Source organism: Penaeus chinensis, chromosome 7, assembly GCF_019202785.1.
Source record: "Penaeus chinensis breed Huanghai No. 1 chromosome 7, ASM1920278v2, whole genome shotgun sequence".
NCBI lineage: Eukaryota > Metazoa > Arthropoda > Malacostraca > Decapoda > Penaeidae > Penaeus > Penaeus chinensis.
The window spans coordinates 46,037,524-46,052,342 of record NC_061825.1 but is presented as its reverse complement, the minus strand read 5'-3'; the positions used below and the strand labels follow the sequence as shown (position 1 = coordinate 46,052,342).

Sequence of the window (14,819 nt, the reverse complement as noted above, 5' to 3'; positions counted from 1 at the left end):
ACCAAGAAATATCCAAATAACAAAGAAGGCATGCTGTTAGAGCAGGGAAATAAAGTTATCGGAGAAAGTCATTGTGGGAAATAAAAAAAAATCTAGTTTTAAATTTTATGAATGATCTATGAATTTCTGGGTAGGGAAAAAGGATAAAGGTAATTTTAAAGACACTCTAATATGCTTGTCATCTTCAGTTATCTGCAAATATTGTGATGTAGTTTGAGTAGATGCCAAATTGAATAAACAAATAAGATGAGTTTTTTATTGTTCATGTTCATCATTCATTACTGTAATGAATGTACCTTCTCTTAAGAACAATAATGATAATGATAATATAAAAAATAATACTGAAATCATTTTGATAAAAAAAGCTGAAGTGGAGAACTATGAATTGATGTCAAATTCAATAAAGAAAATAAATTTGGAACATTCAGATTGAGATGTTTATTTGTTATTACAACAAACAGTCAAGTAGTTTCAAAAAGCAACATAATGATTTTTTTTTTTTTTTTTTGTGATAGATATGCAACCAAATATGAAGGGGTGATTTCTGTAAAGGTAAAAGGAGGAAATAAGTTATATAATAAGTTATATAATTTAATGAAGAGTGTGTAGCTAAATGTACATCACATGATAGGGAAGCTTAGTAGGAATTTGATATGATACATGTTACAGGGAATGAGATAGAAGCATAAAATAATAACTCAAGCAACAGCAAGTGACTAAGAAAGTCAGAAAAAATAAAACTGAAGGGGGGACTATTGACCCATTCCCCGATCAGATTGAATCCAATTAAGCTAGTCTCTCCTGTTATTAGAGTGCTCTTAGGAGGGTCAACCAGAAAATCTAAATGTGCACTTATGGGGTTAAAGTACTTCGGGGAGGTTTGTTGATCAAAAGATGGGGTAAGCAAACTAAATTATTTGAAAATATAAAAATAGTGAAATAATTTTTCATCATCCTATTATTATCATTATTTGTATTTTTAGCTTCATGTTGTATGTTTAGAACTTTGAGAAAACACAGGTAGCTCATTGTTTAGATGAATACCTAAAAATGTTCTAAAAAGCCCCCCCACGTGCTGTTTTGATTTTGCCTTTGCATCATTTAAAACATGTTCTCATATGAATCCTTTGTCTCTACATTGTAGTGCAGGACCATATAATGAAAGTTACCTTTTTCACATCAGAGCTTTGATACCAGGATTTATTTTATGATATGCCATCACATATCTTTCATTATCCCTCATAGATTAATAACATATCAACTGTAAAAAAGTGATAGTATTTCCTCTAGGTATTTCTTTACTAAATACAACATTCATAGCTGGCAATGCTTTTAACAATAAATCTGGTAAACTATGCATAATGCTTAATGCTTATGTTTCATACGTTAATCTGTAAGCTTAGAGAGATTATTATCTATACCTTTATGAAAGCTAAATCTTACTGTTAAATATACAAGCCAGCCTAGATAATATTCTCAATGTGCTGATGAATAGAAAATGCATTAGTAATATTTTGGCTAATATTATGCCATGCTTAATAACACATATGTGCCTTTCTTTCTATATTATAGCAATACAAACAGCACAGTATGCAATAATGGAGACTCAGGTTCTAATTTGAGCTTGTAATGTTGTGGACACTTATTTTTTAAATATTTTAGTGACTAGTATAACTGTAGGTAAATAAAGTCTTCAAGCCACTGAAACTTTTGTTTTCTTGATATTATATTATCGTAGAGAACTGTTATTTATAACCTTTGTAATCACATAATGCTTCAGAAAATGTAGCATGGTGATCATGTACTAAGAAAGAATGATGCTATAATGTTATAAGAAGATAGAAGAAAACTTTATATTTTTATTACTTGCAATGTGTGCAGTTGGCTAATATATACTATTTTGCTTTCAGTTAATATGATATAATGTTATAATGCATTCTCATTGGGAGATTTTTATATACTTAGATATTTCAAAATCAGAAAATCATATACTACTTTCCCATGTATTTATGCTCATGCATATATATATATATGTGTGTATGTATATATGTATATATATATGTATATATATATGTATATATATTTATATATATATACATGTATATGTATATATATATATACATATATATATATATATTTATATATATAAATATATATATATATATATATATATATATATATTTATATATACACATGTATATGTATATATATACATACATATATTTATATATATACATATATATATATATATATATATATATATAATGTATATATGTATGTATGTATGTATGTATATATATATGAAGATATTTTTAACTGCTACAAACACACATACATACACACACACACACACACACACACACACACACACACACACACACACACACACACACACACACACACACACACACACACACACACACACACACACACTTCATCTTCTCTGTTAGCTGTCTCAGAGTGTTAATTGCAACTGTAATGCTCTTCCCCTTCAGATGGTGACACCAGGAGTACAAATATATAGGCACTGCCCACTATGGTTTCACTTTATTAATTTTGTTGCTTAGTCACCGTGGAGTCCATTTTTAGGCCTACCTGGCCTTAAATATTCATCCCACATTATTTCCAAAAATATTGTTAACAATATTACAATAATGGTAATAATGTAAATGATGATAAAGGAAATATTTTTCCTCCAAAAAAAATAGGGGAATGAATATACAGATGAATACAATGTAATTAGGTATTATTACAGAATTCCTCCAATATTGGGGAATTTTCCCTTTCTCAAATCAGCTTCAAGTCATGAATAGCTATTTTTTTTCCCCAAGCTTTTTCAAACTTTTACTGTATTGCTTTGTATTGGCACCTTCACTTTATTCCTTCCAGTGCTATTTGTTTAGTTGGAATACTATTTCTAGCTACCAATCTTGTATATTATTTGTATACTAAACTTTCTTAGTAATTTTCGCATGTATCCTTAATTTTATTTTGTTCCCTCAGCATCATCCCTTGATAACCCTTTGTATACTTAATATTGCTTCCTTACTTATTACTGAATATCTGCAAATTATGTCTAAATATATTTATTTTGTATTTTTCAAGTTTTTGCAGATTCTAAACCCATTTGAAATAATTTCATCCTAGATATTACTTTTCACCTTGCTATGCTAATGGTTTGGTTGGTCAATGGCTTAAACAAATAAATGTACTAGACATCAAAGGTCATGTAGCACAATAGTAAAGTAATGTAGCAAAAGGGTATGAATGAGTTCATAATCAGAACAAACTGTGTTAATTTAATTGGCGGAGTTGGGGAAGAGAGGTCAAATGAGGAAAAGCAGGGGTACAGGCTACAGTAAAGTCGGGTCAGGATAGCAGGATGTGTGGGACTGGAAGAGGAACATTGCATGAAGAACATAGAGATTAGTTGGAGTGTGACATTAGATATGAATACATGAGGCAAGTATGACCAATTTGTTAGTGAGCAAGAGTGGTTTCCTAGTGCCTCTTCTGGTGAAATGGGGCTGACCAAAGTGATGGACCTTTTTACAGTTTGTAATTTATAAGATTACCAATGCTTATAGAGGAAAGTTTTAAAGTGGAAGTAGTAGTCAGTGGCTGGAATTTGTGAAAAATTGGCTTTGTGGGTTGTGGATAAGGTGGCAGAGCGTGCCAAGGCATCGGCTTGCTCATTGCCAGGGATCTCGACATGGCTGGGTATTCAGCAAAACTGACTGATTTCTTTTGTGTAGATAGATGAAATAATTGATCTTAGATCTTACAGACAAGGGGGTTGATTGAAAGTAAAGATTGTATGAGTGATATTGAGTTGTATGAATTGGTGAAGATAGTGATGAATGAGGAAGGGATGGAAGTTAACCCATTCGCGACGGGCATGTCATGTATTCGTGCCATACCCACTGTGAGTTTAATTGTTTGATTGTTTTTACACATAGATGGCTACACTTGTACTAAATCACCAATGAGCCAATTACGAGTACTGCCTGTCTCGCCCGTTCACCCTTTTCTTTAATTTACAAAAACATTTTACGTTATCTTATTTTGCTATTACTATTGTTTTTAACATTATAGTAATTATAATGTTTATAATAAAAATACCACCATCGATATTCATAGCACTAGTAAAAAATACATTTTCCCACCAATTCAAGGATAGGTGAAATGAGGTAAGGCAGAGCCATCTATGTGTAGAGACATTTCACAAAAAAATATAAAAAATGAGCACAGCATTTCCCATTTTTTTATAATTTTCCCCGGCAGCAATGGGTTAAGTGTTGTAAAGCGAAGAGGATGGCACTGAATTCTGTTGCAAGGATGCAAAATTAGTTGAGGCAAAGGGATGAGGACCAAGGTAGGGGTGTCCCCTACATTGGGCCTCAGTTCTCATCTCCTACCCCCCCCCCCCCCCAACAATGAGAAAGGGATTGGGGGGGAAGGTCCAAGGTAGGTGTGATCCCCTACGCTGAGCCTTAGTCTCTATTTCCTAAGCCCCCACACGACAATGAGCAAGGGTCCCATTTGGGGGGATGGAGGAGAGTTTTCGCATTCTAAATCCCAGGATTAATATGAGAGGGTCTATAAGAATCAGAGGTGACAGTGAGCTTTTCTTCACATCAGGACAGTTTGGAGTCAAAAATAACACCAAGGAACTTGCCTGAAGGGTGGAATTGGAGTGGAGCGTGGTGTAGAGAGATCAGAGGTTGGAGTCCTATACATGAATGAAAATAAAGGATGGAGAAGTTTTTAGAGTTAGAAAATCAAAAGCCAAGGCTGGTGGCCCAAGTAGAGATTAATGTTATTGCAGACTAGAGAAGCTGATGGAGAGCAAGTATGAAAGCACTAGGGGCAAAGATGGCTAGATCATCTACATATAAGGGATAACTGAATTTCTGGTGGTAGGGCTGAAACTAATCTTTTACAGCTATTAAGAATAATGTGGTGTGGAGCACACTGCTTTGTGGGATGCCTTTGAACTGAGGGAATAGTTAATGGTAATGGAGTGGTCAAGTAGAGTAGCAAAAAGGGTTAGGAATGAGGTAATGACTAGGGTAAAGTTACGGGATGCACTGTACTAGAGAGTAGTATGGTAGTGAAAAAACCTTGAGAGAGGAGCTGATGGGGTATAGTATAAGATAAAGGTTGTTAAAAGCTGAGGACCAAGGTAAGGGTGACTCCCTACATTCAGTCCCAGTCCCCGTCTCCTAAGCTCCCCACGACAACAACGAGCATAGGATTGAGGGGGTTGAACAGTACTAGAAGATGGTATGGTAGTGAAAAGGGCAGAGAGGGGGAGCTGATAGGGTATAGTATAAGGTAATGGTTGTTAGAAGGGGAAGGTGTTGATCCTTTTGTGACGGGTGAAAAAAACTAAAAAAAAATATACGCTCTGGTGATCAATAGGAAAGCGCCGACTTTGAGTGCGGGAGTTTGGTACATCAAGCCGAATCACCAGCTCGTAGCGCTTTGGCGCATCGCTGTGGCGTACAGCCACACGCCACAGATTGAGCTGGTTGTTTTGACACCTCATGGCATGACCCGTCGGGAAGGGGTTAAGGGATTAAGGAAGCATTATGATAAAGTACCATGGCAAAAATGAATTTAATGATTAGGATAAGTGACCAGAACAAGGGGATGAAGAAAAGGAAAAGGAAAGGAGGAGAATAAAAGACCATGCAAAATTAGTTGAGGGGAGGACCAAGGTACAGTGATCCCCTACATTGGGCCTCAGTCCCCATCTCATAAGTCCCTCCCTCGACAACAACGAGCAAGGGATTGGGAGGAATAGTTGTTGAAGGATATGATGCTGCCATGTGGTATCCTGTCTTTTCTAGATCAAAGAAGACAGCTAATACTGAATTAGTATGTGTAAATTCTGATGTAATTTGTGTCTTGAAATGGGCAAGGGGATCAGATATACTTCAGGTGCAGCAAAATCCAAACTGATTATGATAGATATAGCTGGAACTTGTGGTAACACAAATTGGATTTTAGCAATCCTTCCAGATGTTTGCATAAGTAGCTTGTAAGAGCAATGGGATGGTAATCTTGAGGACAGGTACTAGATTGTGTTTTAGGGAAGGTAATACAAGGGCTTCATGCCCAAATTTTGTTGAATATTGCTAGTAGGAAGGACAATTGGTTAATTGGTTAATGGTTAAAGGCAAAATAAATGTGCTAGACATCTAAGGTCATGTAGCACTATAGTAAATGGTAGTGAAGGGTGGTTGAGTTAGTGATTAGTTGTCAAAGCTGGGCAAAGGAATTGACGAGTAAATGGGTTAAGGTCGGGCAAGGTAATGTATAGGGGTTAGATGAAGTGAAGGATGTATATGCATTTGAGGAATGAAAACAGGTTGTCAAAGCAGAAAGTGTGAGAAGCTGTGGGAGGGATCACGAAAATCGGTCCCATTTGGCTGGGCTAAATAGAGTATTTAAGAATTTTGTAGATATGGGGGTAGTAGAAGGACGGGGGCGTGTGGAAGAGGGAGTAGTGTTGAGGGAGGTAGTGTTGGGGGGAGGTGGACAATAAGGTTGTGAGGTAGTAATAAGGGAGGATGGGGTAGTTGATGAAGAAGGTTGTGGGGGTATAGTTGTTGAAGTTGAGCATGTTGGGAGAGTAGAAATGTCTCCTGGGGTGTTGATTAGGGTGGATACTGTACTTGTAGGCATTGAGGAGGAGGTATTAGTTGTAGTGTTCAGAGCCGTGGTCAAAGGAGAAGCTGGGGTCAGGGAATCAGGCGAGTTTGAATTGGTGGAGCTATTTTATGAAGAGGCAAGCCTCATTGCCTCTAATAATGATATGGTTAATTATTACTGGTTAAAAGCAAAATAAATGTGCTATCTAATAATGGTATAAAATCTTCATTGTTGGCCATGGTAAGCCTGGAGTATGTTGGGGAGAGAAACGGTCCAGCCCTCAGGGTCCCTTGAGGTGTAAGGGCTAGATAACTAAAGCAGGGGAATACCGTGCCCATGGCTCCCTCAGGCCGTTCAGGACTGGCACAAAGTCAGCCTTTCATCCTTTCAGCACGGCTCTTACACCTTAGGAAGTGGATAGTAGAAGGGGTTGGTGAAGGGACAGAACGAAAAAAACCCCCGAAAAAGTAGGAGGGGAAAAAAAAGACCATGCAAAATTTGTTGAGTTGAGGGGTGAGTCCGAAGGTTGGGGAGTTCCCCAGCATTGGGTCCCAGTCTCCGCCTCCTAAGCCCCCCCACGACAACAACCGGGCAAGGGATTGGGGGGGAGTAGGAAGGGCAAGAGGTAGGTATATGGTGTTGTAAGATACAGTAATGTATACTGTCAAGGCCTCTGTGGGTGCTGTGGCATGACTAAAGCATAATGGATTTCAGAAGAAAAATAGGAATTATAAGATTCTGTAAAGGACCTAGTGAAGAAGACGGGAGTGCACTCTTTGGCTGACTTATGGAAGTCAGGAAAAAGGTGAGCTGCTATTGACCTGACTAAAATAGACAGTTCAGTAGCTCTTGAAAAGGATCGAAGATGAGGGTATTTCAGATATGGAGGATGAGGGGTATGTTTGCCTGACAGTTTATAGATCCACTGCCATACTGCAGAAACAGGTGTAGAGAATATTATGGAGGAAACATAATTTTGTTTTAATATGCTATTGAAACAGTTATTATCAATTCACCATTTATTTATCAACTTTCTCCATTCCATTAATATTTTTTGTATTTTAGAATAGTGCACCACTTACATTACACAAATGTAGTTGTAAAAACAACTGATAAAAATATTTCTCTTAATTTTAACTTTTTCTAAAGGATCAATTTCTACACTGTTTATATAGTTAATTTATGTTAAGATATCAATCTCCAACTGCATATATTACATCTATTTCTTTTACACACTTGTGTCTTCATAAACTAAGGTAATCCACCATAATCTAACTGAGAAAAATGCTCAACAATTTTCAATATAAACTGAAGAACACAAACAAAGGTACTATAAATTTAGAAATTGCACAACCTTTGATTTACACCAAAAGAAAAAAGGAGAGAAAAATAAAAAATAAAAGAAACATAACAATGTAAGGAAACGAAACTAGATATATATAACTATTATGCATTCAGACCGGTTTTCATTTCACTCATGGAAATCGTATGATATTCACCTCATACAATCTAATTTCAAAATATAGGTAATAATGGCACAACAATAGGTAGACTTCCGAAATCACAATGTGACTATTTATGTACAGAACCAAAGCTGCAATCGTTACTAACAATGGCAATCCAAAACTTTCATATTTCTATTTCAGTCCAGTAAGTTACCAGATGATAAAAAGCCTGTATCTATATGCTGCAAACAAACAAGAAAGATTCATAAAGTGCTAGCTTTCTTCTGCTCTACACTTGCTACTCATGGTTCAAGCTGCTCAAAACATGATCAGGAGACCAAAGGGAATTATCTTGCCATGAAGCTAGCATGGCACTGACATTGCATCCATGTATTTAAGCAGGACTATTAACTTAATATCTGCACAGAAATGGGGTATTTCAGCTCTTCACTTAGTTTTATTGGTAACTCATTTTCATTTATTTTTTTTTTTTAAGAATCAAAGAGGTTTGTAGCACCAAAAGGGTGGGTTTGAACAGGAATTACTAAAAATAGTTGAGCATAAGTATATGGTCGCTATGTAATAATGGTAACTGAGTATTCAGTGTATCTAGAAAGGAATATTTTCCTGTAAATAATGGTTTTCAGAACTAGTTCTACAAATAACAAAATTGTATGAAGATCTCTTATACAAAGAAGACTAACTCATCTAATATTTCAAAAACTCATTTGAACACAATTCAGTACCAGACAAAAAAGTTAGTGCCATTCAATGCATCCCCAAAAGTTCTTTTATTTTTGTATTTCAAGGTCATATATCCAAACATAACCAGAATGCTTTAAGTCAAAATACTAAAGAAGGTGCATTGGATCAATCAATACTGCATAAAACAACAAATTTTTCATGAAAAGATAAATTTTCATCTATATTTTTACAATATATAAAATAGTGCTCACACTCTACAGTAAATGGTTTGCATCCTATCTTTAAGTTAGCATTTGCTATCATATCATAGTAAAAAAAAGAGAGAGAAAAAAAAAGGAAAAAATTATACATATAATATATATATATATATATATATATATATATATATATATATATATATATATATATATATATGTATATATATATATAATTCAAAATTTTCCACTTCAAGAATGTGCTTCAAATTTTCAGGAAGACTGGTGATGTAATATAGCAGAACTGGGATGGATGACAACTGCCTATGCTCAGTCTTCTCTTCATCAGTCGTGGTTGCCTGTGACAGTGGTGTGTTCCTTGTCGAATGTACACCTGTAAGGAAAGCCAGCATGTATTACTCATATGAGAAAGATAAGGTTGAACTAACTTCCCAACATACATACTGTAATTATAAATGTTTCTATATCTATAACCATTATATCTTGTCCTACAGTTTTGGCTGTAATATAAAAGAAATAAAGCTACAAGCAAATATTTATGCAAGGAAAAAATATATCAAATTCATGATTATTTTCACATAAATGAAAACATTTTGTATGATCTATTTACTGTATAATCTAATCTTTTATTAACCCCTATGATCCGGATGACATGCCCATCATGTCATGAAAAAATCTGGCTTGAGAGGCAGGTGACGTGAACATGCCATCGTGGGAAAAATTGGCGGAGGGCTGGGGTGATGGGAATTACTTGCCATGAGTGCACAAAGCTCTCAGAGGGTGATTAGACTCAGTGAGTATTTAGGATTACTTCCATCAATAAATGAGTGTGGAATGCCTGGAAGAGTGCCAGCTCCAGGGAGGATGACATTTCCATGGATCCTATTTCTGCCTGTTGTGACTGGTAATGCAGGCTGTATTACGAAAATTTAATATTATGGAAGGGAGGGGGGATAAATTGTTACTTTTTATTATCATGGACTACCTAGAGAGATGATATGGAGTTTGTGTAAGGATGATAGTCTATTACCATCTGGATAAAGCAAATGAAATGACAAATACAGATATTGGAGAGAGAGAGAGAAAAAAAAAAAATAATAAAATAAAAAATAAAAAATAAAGAGAAAATAACACTGTAAAGAGAGGGGATGAAGTCCTGTCACCATGTGAATGTTTGTATGTGCCCAGCCTACAAGCTGCACATCTGTCAGAATGGCAGTTCAAATAAGCCTAATAACTGTATTTTGGGCTACATACAGGCTGTGAAGCATCCGGATCCAAGGGGTTAACATCAGTCAATTCATAATGCATTCTAAGTAAGGCTTCATATAATTGTAGAAAAAGGTAACATCTACTCTAAAGCCCAGGCAAATATACAATAACAGATCTAAACACTGAAGAAAGACAGTTCTATCTAACATAAAAAGACAACACTTTAATTCACACACAAAAACATCACATTTACATGCAATAAGTATTGAAAACATGTTCATTTAAAATGATTTCATAACTCTGGATGCATGCCTGTATTTCATAGGCCTTTCAATTCTTTTTTGTCTATTTGACTTTCATGAGTCTTGTCTACATCAATTTCTCACCAACCATCATCCTCCAATCATAAAAAATATTTCAAACTGCTCTGAAAATCTACATACTTGCCCAGGTCTTAACTATGTTTGCAATTTACTATTCTACAATGTGCACTACAGAATCCCTTGTGTGTGAGGTGTATAGGTTTTTAAAGGCTTTCTCGATCTTTCATGCTTCTTCGGAGTCATAGGTTAAAATTCTATTCAACAATTATAACAAACTGTTGTTGGTTTTCCTAAGGAAAAAGTTATTTACAAGAATAACAATATGCATAAGAGGTGATTTGTAATGGCAACAATGAAACACATGACCAACCCTAAGCAAAAAGCTATATAAATAAAAGATAGCCACAAAAAAAAAAAAAAAATGTATATATGATTAAATATCAAACTATTAAAAGTAAAGACAAACCAAGCAAAATGTATGTCTCACAAGAAAATATGCAACTCTAGAAGACTGCTACATTTAGCATGTTCCCTTCCAAAATAAATAGGGCTCTTCAACTGAAAAACCTGCTGTCACATGAAATGACCTTGCTTTGTCTCATGAAGCAGTGGACCACTTTCGAAGCCAAACAGTTTCCAGATATACAAACCTTAAAATATCCATTTCACTTTTCTTTTTTTCTTTCCATTTCCAAAAATCAACATATCTGAAGGATCTCAGTGCTACCTATGATGAGGGTTCTCGGTTCTTCACCACAACTAAAATAATTCATAACTGCTTTACTGCAGTCATGCATTAAGGATATCAATTATGAGTTATATCAACTAAGCACTGTACTCAGACTATTGCTAAGTAACTAAACGATAGTATCCTTTATCGGGAATATTCAAGAATTATGCAGTAAAAGATGAGAGAAATTATGAAAGCATGTGGAATATTTATTCTAACTAATTCTAACTAGAGAAGTTATCTACTGTTAGAGTTTATAATCATTAAAGTCTAATACAATATGTGCTACAAATAATATTTTTATATCAGACATACCAACAAAGGAGAAATCTTAAAGTTGCTATGTAATACATGCCACTCTAATCTATAAGTAATTCTTGTTTGAATCAAAAATATCAACATATCTTTATACAGACTATGCTTAACCCAAGTCCATTTGCCAGTACATAAACCATGAAATTAGACAAATAAAACAATGCAAATATAAAACGAAACTTTCATAATGACAAAAAAATTACAGAGCTAATATTTACAAAAATAGTATACATGGAGCAATTACAAAGACATATAATTGTGCCATAAATTGCATTGTAATAAGCATAAAGTACATTCAACAAAACAATTCTAAAAGTACAGCATTTGAAATAAAGCTACTTATCTTACAAGAGTAATGGACATAAAGCAAAATGCATAAAGATTGCATTAATATGCCTTGACCCTCAAATTATTCAAATAGCAACATAAGTGCTAATTCCAATCCTTATTTAGGTGACGAGTACAAGAATTATTGGTATTATCTTGGTATTAGTAACATTATACTTCTTCTAGACATCTTAATGCAGTATATCCCAAAACATGAAAAAAGAAGAATGTTCAGGATCCCCACTTACCAAAAGTAGGTCGATGACTTAGAGCTTTGATTTAAAAGACCTTGAAAACAAAATGACCAATATGAAAATCAGACCTGACAGTATGGAGAAACATCAGATCATCAATCAACAAAAACCTTACAAACACACAGGATAACAAATGCTCCAGTGATGATAACATGCTTCAGTTATTCTTTAAAGATTATATTCCTTCCTTTAACCATTAATTGCTACTTAAATTTCATCTATTGTTAACCAGGGTGGATTTTAAGAATATTAGAGCAAGTTGAACAAACAATCTCAAACACTAAAGCCTAATCAACAACTTTTATTAACATATAAAATCACTTTGATGAATACTGATAATTATAACATGTTTAAGAATAACACCAGGTTTTCTCTAACAAGTTGAGGAAATACCAAACAGATAAATTTCAAGAAAAGATGAAAAAGGTGAATTCTAACATAAAATATTCACATCCTAATCTACAACTACTTTGTCCTAGCATTATTGAAAAGAGGTCTGTTCTTTACAAATAAATACAGCAAAAAGCAAGGCATATAATGAACCACACCGTACTTCATATCTATAACAAGAAAAATATTAAAGAGTGAGTGTAATATTTAATATTAGCATTTTGTGAAGACAACAATCTGTAATGAATTTCATAAGCCATACTCTATAACTCTGGTGGGCCTAACACTGAAAGGCATGCTCCTAAATGTTGATAACTCCCATGTACCAGGAGCTAAGTCAGCCTAACAAAAACAACAAAAAATGACTGCATCATTGCCACTGAAAGATAAGGTCAATATTAGGGAAACAGTGACCAACATAATAGGACCTTGCATTTGTATATTGCCATGCAGTGTTAAACTTATGGTGCTACCAAATAACACATTGAGATCAGCCTCACTGTTTTTTTAGACTAAGTGAATAGCCTGAAGACAAAGATATTCCAGGAGAGGAAAACGTCTTTGGTTATGCAGAAAAATTCAAGGAAAGGAATAGTTTTACCTTAAAGAAGTCTTTATATTCTATTTTATTTCTTAAATGAACTTCTCACTCCACTTTTGTTATCTTTGATGACAATGTTCCACTGCATGCTTAGCACAGTTATAGCTAAAGTACTAACTGGCAATGTATCTATAGTATACCATCAATGAGGAATATATCTCAGCATGCATTTGCTTTAGTGTGTTATTAAATACCTTGGGAATCAAACTACTTGGCCAAACAAAAAATGCTAAAAAATACAAAAAAACAGTTGCAAAAAAATAAAGCATTATGAACAAACCCACTGCTCACTTGTTTGAAGATCACAACATATATTTTTTATTTTGTTTCCTGGGATGAAAGAGAAGGCTAGAGTTAATATTAAACACTGATACAGCTCTACCATTATCTATGTGATGGAGAAAAGGATGAATAAATAGATAATACATATGTGAAACAAATAAAAAGGAAGGAGGGACGGAAGGACGGAAGGAAGGAAGGAAGGACGGAAGGAAGGAAGAAAATACTACTACTACAGGAGGACCATTGAAAAGCTAACTAATACCACACTCCTGGTTCTGTCCCATGGACATTTTCACCTATTTTCTGGCCCAACACAGCAAGACTGACAGTAATTCAGACAGCATATAATCACTCTCTTTCCAATTCATGCAGTCTTCCCGACTCTTGCACTTTCTCTCTTTCTCACTCTTGTTCACTCTCTCCCTCTTTCTCTTTATTTCTCTCTCTCTTTCTCTTTATTTCTCTCTCTCTATCTCTTTTTCATGCTCAGATTTGTTCTTCCTTGCTTTCTATCTCTCTCTTTCTCTCACTTGTTCTCTTTCAATATTGTGCTCTCAAACTCTCAATCTCTTAGTTTTGTTCTCACTCTTGCTCTAATGTGCTCTCATTTTACTTAGATTATTATACTCTCCTAGACCTATCAACAAATTTAAATACCAAGGATTTATTGTACTTCATGAATTTCAATATTATGATGAAATTCTATCTGATTCCTACTAAATTCACAGGAAGACAAGACTTCATATTACTGCCTGTCTGGCCTATGATTATGATTTTAGAATAGGCATGTCAATACTGTGGTAAATAAAGATGGCAGGGGCACCAAACTTTAAACTAAGTATTAACTGAACTCTATTTTTATCTTCCTTCACATATTATTGTTTGTATTTAGTGATTCTTGAACATATGGGTAAGGCAGTAGTAAAACATTCACTCAGGGTTTCACCTTTACTAATTGCAGGTGGAGGACTTATTAGCAGATTAATTAGTATTTTAACTCCTTCCCGACAGGTCACGTCGATAGACATGAAAACAAACCGCTCGAAATGTGGCGTGTGGCTGTACGCCAAAGCTTGATGTACCGAACTCCCACACTCAAAATCGGCAAATTGCCGTGGTTCACCAGAGCAGAGTTTTTTTTTTTTTTTTTTTTAGTTTTCTACACCCGTCATCAAGGGGTTAAGGATCCAAGACAGTGAGACAGCCACAGAAAAGACACTTAAGAAGAAAATTCTTGATGTCAGGGTTGCAGTGATCTGGAATAGGCAAACACTGTGGGGCTCTGGAACTATTCATGTAAAGAACATCATGGACATAAGCCTCACATATGTATATTTTCCATCAATTTCCAACAGGTATA

General features: G+C 34.8%; 1 protein-coding gene across 1 annotated transcript in view; it reads right to left on the bottom strand.

The window, feature by feature from the left end:
* Window positions 1-7,664: 7,664 nt before the first annotated feature.
* The window catches only part of LOC125027111 (glycerol-3-phosphate dehydrogenase [NAD(+)], cytoplasmic-like), a 51,356-nt gene continuing 44,201 nt past the window's right edge, over window positions 7,665-14,819 (bottom strand). The window contains 1 exon segment of the mRNA XM_047615940.1: window positions 7,665-9,398. Coding sequence (XP_047471896.1) covers window positions 9,350-9,398 — 49 coding nt within the window. The 3' untranslated portion in view covers window positions 7,665-9,349.